The sequence below is a fragment of the Odontomachus brunneus genome, unplaced genomic scaffold, assembly GCF_010583005.1.
Source record: "Odontomachus brunneus isolate Ranch 3 - 2012 unplaced genomic scaffold, Obru_v1 Obru_scaffold_015, whole genome shotgun sequence".
NCBI lineage: Eukaryota > Metazoa > Arthropoda > Insecta > Hymenoptera > Formicidae > Odontomachus > Odontomachus brunneus.
Window position 1 is genome coordinate 2,964,701 of NW_022639465.1, and position 14,950 is coordinate 2,979,650.

The 14,950-nt window shown below is 45.0% G+C and overlaps 1 protein-coding gene across 10 annotated transcripts in view; it reads right to left on the bottom strand.

Moving 5' to 3' along the window:
• LOC116841433 (rap1 GTPase-activating protein 1-like) overlaps positions 1–14,950 on the bottom strand; it is a 112,587-nt gene that overhangs the window by 70,187 nt on the left and 27,450 nt on the right. Inside the window, exon 2 of one of the 10 annotated variants that reach the window (XM_032809343.1) lies at positions 2,195–2,333. The exons of 8 other annotated variants lie outside the window; for them this stretch is intronic. Coding sequence is in view for 1 of the 2 variants with exons in the window: in XM_032809333.1 (XP_032665224.1) it covers positions 4,274–4,644 (371 nt within the window). In the remaining variant the exon portion in view is untranslated. Of the gene's footprint in view, positions 1–2,194; positions 2,334–4,273; positions 6,295–14,950 lie in introns of those variants that run through there. One more of the 10 variants, XM_032809333.1, reaches the window with a different exon arrangement.

The window sequence follows — 14,950 nt, forward strand, 5'->3', positions numbered from 1 at the left end:
GGTGCGCGCATACGTGCTCGCGCACTTCGCGAAAGGACTATCCTTCCAGTGTCCATAACTCACGTTTAAGCTGGGCATTCATTTCCATAACTGTACACGCCACTCCGACGCGATGATCCGATAATTCCCCGAGCAAAACGACGGCGGACGTAAGAAGCGGAAAAGATCGAGCGAATCAACCGTTAACGACATAATTCTTTCGCGGGGATAAGGATGCGTTTGTTCGAATCTGCTGCCGCGATACGGTATCCCAGCTCGCATATCTTTGCAGCGAATCGAGTTCCTCACACACATTATTTGTTCCTCCTTATTACTCTTACCGATAATTGAAACAGAATACCCTACTGTTTGCTTTTGCCAAGCTCTCCTTATGTAAAAATACGATACGCTCAAACGAATCGGTGAAACGGCTGAATATACTGACGTAACGTCGTTTCGCATAGTTTTATCTCTTTTTTTCTAATGAGATATATATATATATATACCAAATTGAAAATACTTTTACAGGTTAATGAATGGCGGATGTTAAACAGTTGCATGAAACACTAAGAAAACACTTTTTTATTTGTTGACCGCTAATTCATCAAGATTTGTACTTTTATTCTGTAAAAATATTTTCAATTTAATGCATCAAATTAGAAGGAATGTGACAAAGTTGCGTTATGTCGGTATCCAGCATCGTTTCGACAGGACTTGTAATAATCGAGACGTCATTCACGATGAATAATATGTATTCACAAGCGATATGAATCGTTTCCAACGCATGTATTCAAATATCACGTTAACGTTAACGCAATGTTTCGTACACGCGCAGCCTACCGGTAGCGGCGTGATTCGAATAATTAAGGCGTCGGCGAACGTGTCGCTAATACGGCTCGGAGCACCGCTACTGAACGCTGTTCGGACGAGTGCGATACAGTACTTCGATTCATTATCAGAGGGGTCCCAGGAGAAAACGGCTGCAGAAAAAGGAGGAGGAGAGACGACGACACGCGTAGACTGCTGCTGTGCTGCTGCAGCAATAGCAACAGCAGCAGCAACATGGCAGCTGCAAGACGTGGCTCACACGCGCGAACGCGTATAAGGAGGACGAGATGAAAAGGAAGAAAGTGAGGAGGGGAGAGAGAGAGAGAGAGAGAGAGACAGAGAGAATGAAGAAGAAGAGAAGAGAGATCAGGCAACCGAAGATATCGCAAACACACGGTCACTTGTTCTCGATTTACGTGTTAATATACGGGGTATTCAGTGCTCCGGAAAGCCGTGAGTAGAGCTTTCTTCCGAGAAATTTTACTATTTTTTTCGAGTCCTTTTTAATTCATTTGATTAAGGTTTAATTTCGTAACACAAAATATCTTGATAGTCGAATTACATATCCGACGTTGAATAATCAATAAGATGTTCGACATTAATGGGAGAACGCCGAATCAGTCGAGGAGATCACATACACGTTGGACGCGGTACATCTCGTAGACACGCGTCGCGCATACAAACAGCGATTTAGTTGAGGAAATATTCGCGAAAACAATCTGGCGAAATGATTCGAAAGCGCGCCATCGGCACCACTCGAGAATAAATGAAGCGTGGAGGGTAAAACTGAGCGAGGTGTGAATTATCTATCGCGCGAGAGTATGCGATTTCAGGATCGTATGTGTGCGTGAGGACAATGTTTCGGTGCCCTGCTTCGGAATGCTCAAAAGCATTTGCATAGGAATGCTCGCTATAACGGCAAATACGATTTTTGTATATAAATACGAGATAAGTCACAAAGTTGAATTTCATTAACAACTATGGGAAAGATTGGAGTTGATAGTATTGTATTTGTAGAGATCAATTTTTTAATTGACCGAATTTCCGTGATACGAGCACACAAAAACAGTACAAACTTTCTCTCTCTCTCTCTGCTCTAAAATTCTTTTAATAATATATTTTATCTCAATATTTAGAAAAATTCTATAGAAATTATCTCAAGTAAACACGTACAAGTTTTATTTGGCGAACTGTTTGTAACGCTTAGGATTTGTGTAACGTATATGTCGTGTTTCTCGCGTCAATTTCATGTTTCATCCTTGCGTTTTCCTGATCAATAAATATTTCACAGGAAACTACTTCCCAAAGTTACGCCCAAGCGATTATGTGTCACTTTATAGTATACAGCGAGAATGAAAGAGCGCGAGAACCATGTTTATCTTTCTACCTGTTTGCATTTAAGCTTCCTCTCTAGAGATTAGCCCTTTTGTTATCTCTGCCTGCCCTCTTCTTATTAAATCTGCGTCACAGCTTTTCCCAATTTAATAATTTCCGTGACGACGTAACGCTTAATTCGCTTCACGATCCTGTGAACAACAATAGATAACAACACGTTTGTTCGTTTCTTCGCTGATTGCTTCAATATAGCCTGATAATATGATATCGAGATTAATTTAATTCGTGTATAAAGTATGGATGCGAGAGAGAGAGAGAGAGAGAGAGAGAGAGAGAGAGAGAGAAACGATGTTTATACTATAAAATAAAATTAATCAACCACGATATTATCGAGATAAATTAATAAACTATTAATTATCGATTAACTCGTGATATAATTTCTACAAGGTACGGTGTAAATTTATAAAAATATAAGAGAGTACATTTTCTAAGAAATATAAAAAAAATGTTCGACACACAATCTTGATAATATTATTCTATAAAATTTATTCCATAAAATAAAACTGAATCAATTACGATATTATCGGAGTAAATAAATTAATAAATTATTAATTATTGATTAACTTACGATATAATTTTTACGAAGGTACGGTGTAAATTTATAAAAATATGAGAGAGTATATTTTCTAACAGATATAAATAAAACGTTCAACAATCTTGGAGATGTTATGTTCACACACTATTGTCAGAAAACCCGTCAGATTTTCATTTACTTTTTATCACCCGTTTATTTTCTCGTTCCTACAAAAAGTTTTTAAGAAAACGCCTCGAGCCCGCTTATCCGGGCTTATCGCTGGTCGCGTTGGTCTACGATACCGACGCGATAAAAAGGATAATAATTCATTCTCCGCTTGGAGTTAACAGCTGTAAAGCATTTACACACACGCGTGCGCGCGCACGTCGACGAAATAAACGCACGGAAACTCTCCTCCAGTCGTTACATCGCGCCGGCTGCGGTAATCGGATACCAAAAATCCTGTCGAGGGGGATGTTTAGAGTCCTCCCATTCGTATAACTGTGTAAATAGTCAAAGTATGTGACTACATATGAATGAATATTTATGACGCGACGCGTCTCGAATTATTATAATTCCGTTCGTGATGTATACACATCGAGCACACAAATACCTCACCGTTGACACTTTGTAGACATAATAGCTTAAACGGTCGAGCTTTTCGCGCGGACAATCGAGCTCGTAAAAATTTCGTAAAATATTATCACGGGATTGCGTGACAATCGGTACACGTTCTAGCATGATTCGATACATCTGTCTGTACAGAGGAACATACGTGGTTGTGCCAAGTAGCCGGCACTCGTTACAGCGCTCACCAGTTTTCGGCACTCTTACTAAACATCAAGATGTACGATTTGTTTATCAATTATTGTATCTATTATTTTCCGTTTTCCTTTAAAACCCTTCAACAGGCTTAACAGCTGACAATATCTGCGCAACAGGACGTTTTCGAGTTGCGCAAACGCATGTAGACAATACGCGTGAATTATCGTAAGTCGGGAGTCGTGAGATCTCGTTTGGACGTTCAGTTGGCATTCTTTCGGTGCAAGGGCCGTCGTTAAATGTTAGAGCATACCCGTTACACGTTCCGCGACCGGACGACACTCTCCTTCTTTCTCCCTTCTCCTTCAGTCTCGACATTGCGCGAGAGCACAGCCGTGCAACGAGCCGTAATCGCGCGGTAATTTACGAAATGACAGTCCATAAATATTTCGTCCGTAAATTGTGATTACGGGTTTGATCGCCCCCTTCTGCTTACCCCTCCGCCCCCCGCCGCGTTCCCGTCTATCCCGGTATCTTCTCTCCGCTTTTCAAATACGATCGCGAGCTCGTCGTCCTAACCGTTGCGCGCTCGACTTTAGCGAGAAAGAACACCACGTGTAAATCGGCACGCGATACATACGCGCTACGACTTCAACGCCGTCATGAGCGAGGAGAGAGACGAGGAAAGAGCGACGGAAGAGAGCGACGCGTCGAGCTGTCGCGCGACATTTCCGCTGGATAATCTTGGGGAAAAAACGGGTGAAATTCAACGAGAAGGTTGCGGCGTCAATTTACCGTTTCTTTGAGAGAAGCGTGTAGGACTCCTTGGTCGCGACGCAGATCCTCATCCGCATTTTGCGCACGGCCCTTTTGCGCACTCCGCCCTCGATAACTGGCATCCAGAAGATCGGTCTCGCGGCTCTACCGACGGCACCACCGCCGTCAATTCCGCCTCCTTCCCCTCCACCTGCTGCCCCTCGACGACGAACGATCGCCGCGACGACACCTTGCCGATCACTTTGCGCCACGGGCGCGTTCTCCGCCCCTCGACGACGCGGCGGACCACGCATTCGACTCACGTCGCGATCGGCATAGTGATTAATCCGCCTACCCCTCGTCCTCGTGTGCGCGCAGCGCACACACACACGGAAAGAGGGAGAGAGCATGCAATAATTATTTCGTCCGGCCGATTTTTCCGAATCGCGCGAGCGCGGGTGAATATAATTTACAATCGGCGAGCTCCTCCCCGTTGCTGTTCTCCCTTATCTCGAGGTCGCCCTCTGCCGCCGGTTCGATGATTCCGCCGCGATCCTCGTCCCTCTTCCACCTCGCCTCCTCTGCCTCTTCTTGTTGCTCTTCGCTCGAGAGAGACTCTCTCTCTCGCCTCTCGTGTCTATTCGATAACCATTATCGAGATAAGAGCGAGTTCTCCGTGTGAGCGCGTATTCGCAGCCCGCGGGTCCGAAACTTGCTCTTTGATGGCTGCGCAATTCCTTCGTGTGCTTTTCACGCGGGTGTAGATCGATAAGAAGAAGAAGAAGAAGAAGAGCGATACACCATCGCGAGTGATGGATCTCTCGCGGATTATTTCTCGGTGGCACTGATTCACTTTAAAAAGCACTATATTTCTTATTAATTATTACATAATTAATATATTTATAAGCGCTCCAAAAGTGTCACAGGAGGTGTCACAGGAGGTCTCGATAATATTGAGGTTATCATCATACCAAGGTTTCTAGAGATCTGTGTTGATATCGTGTATATAATGATGTCGATGTAAAATTTCTATAATTTCTATAACTCACACGCGCGCGCAAAGTTGATACTTTTTTTCTAAGATAATTCCGATCGACACAAATTATCTCATGTTCAGAAAAAAATTTGTTTCTTTTCAATCATCTATATTTGCGTACGAACCGTTCTACTCGAACGGTTTTGAGAAAAATGCAAAATTGCACGCAAGAGAATGCAAGCGGACTCGATTTACGCGAAGCGACTTAGAAGGCGCGAGAATAATCCCAAGTGTGAAGACAACGCGCGCGACCTTATCATCTCCCCGCTGTTCTTGTATCACCGAGATTTTTCGCAACTCTTGAACGAGCGTGAATCTCCTCGCGTATAATACGTGACGCGCGCACTCGAGCAACTCTCGATCAGCGACCTGGTACTTTTCGATGTCGAATACAATTGGATCGAACAACACTCAATAAACCGCTTCGCTAATCGCCGCGGAGATAGAGTTCTCGCGATAATCGGGTGTGCGAGTAGCCGGTGCGTTGAACGCGGCCGGCGGTGTTATCGGATTCACTGCGTCTCTGTTTACTCGCGAAAGCTCGGAAATCTTCGAATCCCCAGATCGTATCCTATACAATTTATCACGTTCTCGCAATTTTGCGCGTCAACTCGATAATCCTCAATCTTACGTACACGATCAACACACACTCCTTGAGAATGTTTCAAAGGATCCGCACAAAAATCGCGCACTGAACACACATCTTGCAGAAACGCAGAAATGAACAAGTCGCTTGCGTAAGAATGCGTCTCACCGCACTGTGCAGTACTCGCGCGACTGATCCTGCGCGATGACACTGCGCGTATTGAGCACCGCGCGTGTATCGCGATGACAGGGGCGATCGAGAGAGGAGATCAGTGGAACTCGCGCGAATGCCACGTGCACGCGAGTAGACCGACGAAGCGAGTGTGAGACAGAGCATCGAGAGAAAGCACGAGGAGAGGTATGCGTCACACGCACCCCTCGACGTCGTAAGACCCCGCCAGAGCGCCAGAGGGGGCAGCAGACAGAAAGAAAGAGTGAATGAATGAGTGAGAGTGAGAGAGAGAGAGAGAGAGAGAGAGAGAGAGTGTGTGTGTAAGTGTGTGTGCGTATGTGTGTGTAGAAAGAGAGAGACGCTGGAGGGGACGCTGGAGAGAGGTCGAGCGGTGCGGGCCCTGGGGGAGAATAACATGTCCCTCTGCTCTCCCCTCCTCGGATTACCACTCGGGGTCTCGCGTCCAATTCCTTCCTTTTCCAACCCTCGATTTTCTGTCGCACGTGTTTTCTTCTTTCTTTTGCACTCTCTCAAACGATCGGTACACACACCTTTACAGCGCACCTACGTCTCTTCGCCCGCGCGATACTACGCCACGGCGAGTGCGCCTTGTGGACATCGTGTGTACTGTTATCTGTTAAAACGTCTATTTTGAAATTTCGAGTCCATTTCGAGCGTGTTGTTGCGAAAATGATCCAGTTACGCAAAGTGCCAATTTAATGGAATCCTGCAACAAATGTTATTTTCGCGCAATGATAGTACGATATCCAGTGAAAAATTATCGATGTCACGACGTGAGAGTCACCAAGCAACTATTGGCGTTCGCGAAAGAGATGCTCGATCTACCGACTCTGTCGTAATAATTCTATCGCGACAATGATCGAACATGAGATTGTCGTATAGAAGGTATATAAGAGAAATGACATATCAACAGATGTTCGTTCACCTGTCGACCGTGTTCGCACTGAGCCGCCGATCGAGTCCATCGAGGAGAAAGATTATCCCCCGCCAATAGAGACGGAGCAGTGTTATCACTCATATGGATATTATGAATGACAAGCAGCTAGTGGATATCATATCGAAGTGAGTGAGCCCCGTGTAAAATAAAATCTCTCTCTCTCTCTCTCTCTCTCTCTCTCTCTCTCTCTCTCTCTCTCGTCGGAAATCAACGATATTACACTCAAGACGTAACGTGTACAGCGATACTCGCGGGAAATTTTCCTCGAGCCGATTAGACTCGAGCTGAAAAATTTCTCACGGGACCGCGAGAGCACACTCTTTACTCTCTTCCATGAATTTACAATAAATGAATAAATTGAGTACAATCGATCTCGAGATAACTCGCTTGACATCGGCTGATACATCGACATGCGTTAATCCTACACGTTAGAGAGAACACCAATATTTGGACATCCCGTATAACGCTAAGCATTTTTATTGTAGTCGTTTTTAAACACGAATATTTGAACTTACAACGTAAAATATATGTAACGAAACAATAAGAATGTCCGGAGTTAGGTATCAGTGTTATAGACATTGGTACCTACTTGACACTTACTTATCTTACTTTTTCTGATTCACGCGCGCGATATCCAGCCGTCAATCTATAACAAAATATTCTCTCTCTCTCTCTCTCTCTCTCTCTCTCTTCCTCTCTATTCCCTTGATCGGTCGCGTTCACAAAAGCGATCGAGGATGACACGGTGCTGCGCGCGATACAGCTGCGGAATCACCAGCGTCTATCACCACGACCGCGTGTCTATATCTATCGTGACTTCGAGGCACCTGGAGAGAGTCGATGGTGGATTGGACCGTGTACGGGCCCATCGACCTCCTCGTCGCGACTTCAGCCTCGGCTTATTGCGCACGATACATTGCCGATACACTGACTTCGTATCGTCCGATTATGTGACGTCGTGCTTAATCGCAGCAGCCTGGGACGGAAGATGAGATTCTCATTATAATTTGCCCGCTAACGAATGTCAGTCTTTGTTAACGCGCGATGGCACGAATCGATGGTATAATATAAGCGGCGAGAGTGACGATTTCGTCTGGCAATCCGACGACGAAGAACATTCATAAAGACATCACAGCGATAAATATAATAAATTGATGATCTTGAATTGAAAGCAGTCCTTCGATTTCCTTCGTATCGAGAAACGCGATTTGCAAGTATGATGCGTCTCAGTAATTTTTCCATTTTGCTAATTTACGGTTTGGAAGATTAACGAGCGAATGTTATTTCAGTCTCGATTATTCATCACGATTCATCGATTAATCGCAACGGAAATACACTGTCTCGTTACACTTTCAACGTCACTTTTCCGGATTTCAATCTTCTTGACGTTCTCGGCGCCCGAAACTTACGGTTTTTTCAAAGGATGAAAATTCATCTTGCTTGCAGGAGCATCGTATGAGTTGACCGCCGTTAAGGATATACGGTTCCGGTGCATGTTTTGAAATAGTAGGCAGCGGATACACCGCGAACCGCACACGTACCTGTGTTGTCCGCGGTCGAGGTGGACGCAGCGACATTTCTCACCGGTCGAGATCTAATTATTTTTCTGAAATACATGAACCGCCGAGAGCCGTGTCGCGCGACCAAATGATCGTTCGGAGAACGATCGAGACCCACTAAAGATGGAAGGGTAGTGGGATCGGGGTAAGCACCACACATGCGTCTAATCAAGTCGCAGCTACGTCACGAACCATAACGTGACTTTGTAAACGTCAAATTAAATGTTTTCTAATAACCCATATCCATATTGATTGTTATAATGCAAACTAATGCAAAATGGTGGACAGCGATACACAAAATGTATCGAACGAGACATGAGAAATGAAATATTACGCTAATTGAATGTTAGTTCGCGGATAATGAAAAATGTATAATCCACCTATTCTCTCTTTCATTACTTCTACCAACGACCTGTTTCTGCTCTCTCGTTTATTATAACATAGGATGAACATTGATTACGCAATTAATAATTAAGCGTAATCAATACGTGACGGGAACGAAATATTTCATTTAAACGACAATTAATTATTCCGAACGCGATACCCGTTAATGCACAATGAGGTCACCTAACAACTATTGTGACGCTCAACTGCCGACCAGTGAAAATGGAGAAATTCGGATACCTATGTTAAAAGATCGGGACATTCTAGGAACACGCGGCAGGGACAAAGTCGTGCACAGCGGTAGTGATTTAGTGCGGCAGAGATTCGATCCCGAAAGAGAGTGCCATAATGCGGCGGGGTAGTTCGCTATCATATGCCCGATACTACTCGAACATATGTGCCACGCTCGTAAACCAACAATGCACAGCCTCTCTACGGTCTGATTGTTATTGTTCCAAAGTACACGCGAGAGCGCACGGAACGTCAATGGTTACGCTTTGCGATAGGTTTTTGGCAATAAATAATCATCACTGTCGCCATATCGCGTTCGTTCAATTGGACTTGAACTGCAACGCACGACTGTATTACAGTCGTAGATATTACAGACGATTATAACGCGACAGTTTGATATTGTAGGTAACATCGAGATTCCTGTCAAGTTAACCCAACGCTAAAACGATCGGGATTTATCGGGGATACGTTATAACCCCTCCTTCTCTCTCTCTCTCTCTCTCTCTCTCTCTCTCTCTCTCATTATTTTTTATTTATCTTGTCACATTATGGGAGCTCTTTGTAAACTTTTTTATTTTCACGAATACATTGCGAATTTCATTTCGCGTTAAATCACTACATGCGATTTCTTCTTCGTGCGATTTCTTATCCGTAACGTATTCGGAGATCGACCGTAGCAGCTCGCGATGTATTATTCCGCTCCGTGGCTGCATCCCGTGCATTCGTTTCGGAACGAAAGGTGCGCCCGTTCGAAACGCGCGCATGGTCGTACGTTGCAGTCTACCTACACGCGAGCGAGCTCGACCATCTATCTATCTATCTATCTATCTATCTATCTATCTATCTACCTACCTATCTACCTACCAACTAGCCAACCAACTAGCCAACTAACCAACCAACTAACCGACCAACCAAACCAACCAACCAACCAACCAACCAACCAACCAACCAACCAACCAACCAACCAACCAACCAACCAACCTACCTACCTACCTACCTACCTATCTACCTACTCACCTACTCGCGCGCATGGGTCGCACGACTTGTCCTGTTTCCGCAACGCTCCGTCGCTTCGTCGCTCTCAAGTCGCTTCCCCCTCCGGCGAATTGAAATGTCGTACACTAAGGCCCAGTTTCGTAAAACTATGTAATAGCAGACAAGCGGATCAATTTCGGAAAGTAGAATTTTCAACATTATAAGATACGTATGTGAGGAAACGTACGTACACGTTTCACATATCTAGAGATCATTTTCAATCGGGTCTCGATAAAGTCACATCGATTCTCATTATCGCTGAGAATCGGAAATACAAATTGTTGGTATCCCGCGTGGAACGAGTCAGACGAGTAAGGAAAGGCTTTCTACGACGAGAGAAACGCAGCCGGTGAAACAGATCGTGCCCGATATTAATCAGTGCGCAGAACAGATACTCGTAGAGTAAACGCTGCTCCAGAAAAAAGACAGAAAAAGAATTAGCCCGGATAGACGGAACGTCGGGAGAAGTACGCGTTTAAGCGCGATACGGGATGATACTTTGCAGACAAACAATTTCTCGGATGAAGAAATCGCGTACCGGGATATAATATAATCTCCTCGTCGCTACTGCCGCCCATGAAGATGGAGACGATAACCGGCGCGGGCAAAGCGGTCGTTAACAAGATAATGGTATTCTTCCACAGCACATGCTAATAATGACCGCTGAGAAACGCGCGCGTTATGAAAAGTCGCCAACTCGGTTATTAAAGGAAGAGGGAGAAAGAGCGCGCGAAAGACACAGAGAGGAGAAAAAGAGGAACGGAAATACAATAGCTGTGATTATGTAACGCGACGCAAGTATTGTGCGCGCGACAGTCATCCAGCTCGTCGCGTTCACGCGGTTAATATAGCGGACACGAGACTCGTCTCGTTATTTTTGTCTCTCATCTCGTTGAATCGCGTCGCGATGAAAATCGTTACGAAACGCAAGAACACGCTATTGCCGATTTCTGCTATCGATTGCAGTTTTCGGTTGCAGAGCGCGAACATGAGTGAACGAACAGACACAAACTGGTGCAAACACAAACAGTGCACTCGACAATTCTATCCCTCGTTTGAGGCGTATCGGATATATGTAGAATAAAAAGAAAGACGCGCCAATATGCGACCAATACGCGCGTTCCCTTTGACGAGACCTGCCCTGATTTTGACAGAGCCCTTGACGAATTCCGACACGAGGAACGAAAGAAACTCCCATAGGACCTCTCTGAGGATACAAGGACGGAATAATGGAGTAATGAGCACTCGATCGACCAGCCAGTTTGCGATCATCGTAATAACACGTCGTCGAGAATCCCGAATTATTTCTGCAAGAGATTGCGTATTGAAACGAGCTACGCAGAGTGTCTCCTGCGCATTACTTGTATACTTTATTATTTTAACGAGAGTCTTGTCGCTGAATCCGAATTTTTACAATGATAAAAACTGACTTATTTAAAAAAAGTGTACACGTGTTACACGCATAATTAATTGGCGCCTCGCTGTAGCGAAACAGAGTGCACACTATCCCTTCCTCTCATCGCATCTGTGATATTATTAAAGTTGCTTAAAAAATTAATTAATGCAGCATCTGCTCTACTTGCGTCTCTCGCTCGCGGGCACGATTTTATTAAATATCGCGAAATTTTCAAGCGTAACGAAAGAGAGATGGAAAATAACACACAAAACAACGATTAACGCTCGCTCGAGTGAAAAATACAATTGGAAGGGTGAAAAAACCTGCTGCACGCGTACCCGAGGCACACACCCCGATTTTGCGCGCTTTTTCATCCGTGTACCGCACGTAGGCAGCCGTATGGAGCGCATCCAACCCAAAGAGAGCGCTCCGACGTGTCATTATTAATAACGTGGCGAAGGGACAGCAAAACCCTCGCGGATTTTTCTCCCCGAACCCCGTGTCTCTTCTTCATGGGGTCGGAGTTGGAAGGGAGAATACCGCGGGACACTGCTTCGTCCTGCTTCGAGGCCGCGCGCGCCTTCTGCTGCCAGAGTTCATTTTCGAACAGATTAATTTCGCGACTTGATGTTTCCTTTTCTCCACATTCTTTTTACGCACTCCTTATTTATGATGCATTGTAATTAAAGAAAGATTAAATGCAAGCAGAATATCGAGGTAATCAAATATCTCTCGAAATGCTCTCTATTGGTTCTTCGAGTTTTATGAAATTTACAAAATTAATGTGGAAGTAAAACCTTTAACTCGAAAATTATACACTTCTTCTCATGTAAAATACAAGTATTGGAAAAAATGCGAAAGATATTCTGCACGTTAATCTTTTGTTCTGCATGGCTTCGTTTGAATCGCCGAATTCAACGAGTTTATTTTCAAGCCGGATCTTGCTCATGTCTGTCCGATTGTGAGCGGATACGAGATAAATTCGCTTGGCCGCGACAGTTTCTACGTTAAAGAGGAAAACCGCACACTTTCGCGACTCATTCGACGTTTATCGTCCGTTGGGGGCATCGTTATCGTTAGACCGCGGCGATTCATTCGACATTTATCGTCTATTCGCGGCATCATTAGAGCCGATGATATATCCGAGGTAATATATCCCTGTATATCCTAACGAAATGCCTTTGTGCCGCGACAAAGTGACAGTCATCAAGTTACATCAGCCCTCTAATTGAAGAGTCGGTCGCAATAATAGCGCGTGTAAGATGAAGAAATAATAATCTGAGAAAATAAAACCCGCGCGCACGCAGTTTTTCGCGCACGCAGTTTTTCGCGCACACAATGTTTAGAATAAATATTTGTGAAAGCAACAGACACACGATGAGAAAACTGTTTTTGACAAATATCTCAAAGGAAGTAAATAAAAAGGAAAAGTCGCACGAAAGCCTCTGAACAATTACTGACTAATTACGTGTTTCATTGCGCATTGTAAATAACCCAATTTCGAAGTTTACGCTGTTATTGCACAGCCGACTGCTGCTCAATTGTTCGGCGCGAGGCAGCAACGAGCAAGCGCATCTAATCGCCGTGCTCGTGGAGTTCAACGGGGGTCAACTGGTACACCTACAGCACTTGTCTACCGCGAGCGTGGACCAAACGTCAGAGTATCAAGCGCGTCGCCGCGCTTTTTTCCCCGTCTTCTTACTTCCGCCACGCGATTTCCGGTGAGTTAAATCCGAGATACATCAAGATCCTCGCGGCGGAACTGGTAATTACAGTCAGCGAGGGTGATAAGTATCATCGCTTGTAAAATACGCAGCCTCCCTGTCGTCGCGTACGCATACTATACTGGGTGTCCGGCACCGACGGAATAATTTATCTCTCGGCGTGTAATTAATGTGCGATTTAACGTATAATTAATTCCCACGATTTTTTTTTTCTTGACTGAAAGCTCGAGAGATCGATGGCAGTTAAGTCGCGATAGTTCAGTATCAACATTTCTTCTTTCTGAATAGAAATTCAGAATAGAAACTCTTTCGACGTCAAAACTGTAGAGTCCCTCTGTGTGGGATCTGGTCTCCAAGTGTTGAAATTCGCGTCTCCGTGACGTTTAAAACGCAGAAAAAGCGAATTTTACTCGTCTGACAGAGATCCCGTCGTCGTCGTCGTCGTCGTCGTCGTCGTCGTCGTCGTCGTCGTCGTCGTCGTCGTCGATGACGCATCAGGATGAAAATATTTTCGAAGGTCCCGTTCTCGCGCAACACTCGAGTATTGTTGTTTCCATTCCGCGGGATTACATCGCGGCGAACGTCGACAAAGCGGCGAGCGTGCGAACGCGACCCGTCCCTTTCCCGTCTTCGCGCGACTAAAACGAATGGAAATCCTTCTTCCTGTCGGCACTTGGTAAATCGAGCCGATGTCCCTTACCGCCGCGACATTGACTAACGACGTATAGAGGCATGGTACACGTATGTAGGTACGTCGCTGCGCGGAAGGATAAAGGGGATCAAAGAAACCGAGACGTCTTATTACCCGCGACGGAGTCCCCGCGTGTCCATTTATTTTTGTGTTTAAACGAAAAGTTTGCTTTCAGGCGCCCAGCGGGTATTAAAGCCCGTGCGATTACGGCTGCACATAAACGTGGATGCTTCACCCACGCGCGAAAAAGAGAAGCCCTTACACGCGCGGACGCTTGAAACTTTCAACATGAAAATTCGCCTTGCTAGGTATTCCGTTCGATACAATCAGGGTCACGGTTTTCTCTTTTAGGGCTCAAGAGAGATCTTTCATCTGTCTTTGCTTCATCTGTCCGATTCTGACGGATCGAAACTTTTCTATATAAATTTGATTATACTAGAATTCTCCCGCGTGAGCGAATACGGGCGCATTTACACCCTGGCGGAAAAGCAGAGGCCAATCATCAGGTCATCAGGCGATGGTCGACTAGTTTGTGCTTTTCTACCAGCGCGCGATTGGCTTCTGCCGTTCTGTCTCCCTGAGAGACAAGCACTTGAAACTGAGCGACGTCCGAGTTTGGAATTCTTTCGGGGAAAGAGACAGAGAATGATCGCACTCGGCAAAGATTATTCTTGCTGAAGACGACGAGTACCGCGATAGCGAGAAACGGACGGTCTAATAATAATCATATCGATCAAATCTTTCCCATTGAATTTTCCCTTGACTCACGCTTTGACGGATCTTTACAAAAAGATCGCAATGTATAAATATCTCCTGCCATTGAATTTCGTGCTTTACACTTCCTCGCGTATCTCATCGTGATTTTCATCATCAACCTTTTCTCGTTTCGCATTCGCTCCTCTACACGGCGAAAAGCGAATTTTCTCCCGTCGGAACTCGATACTC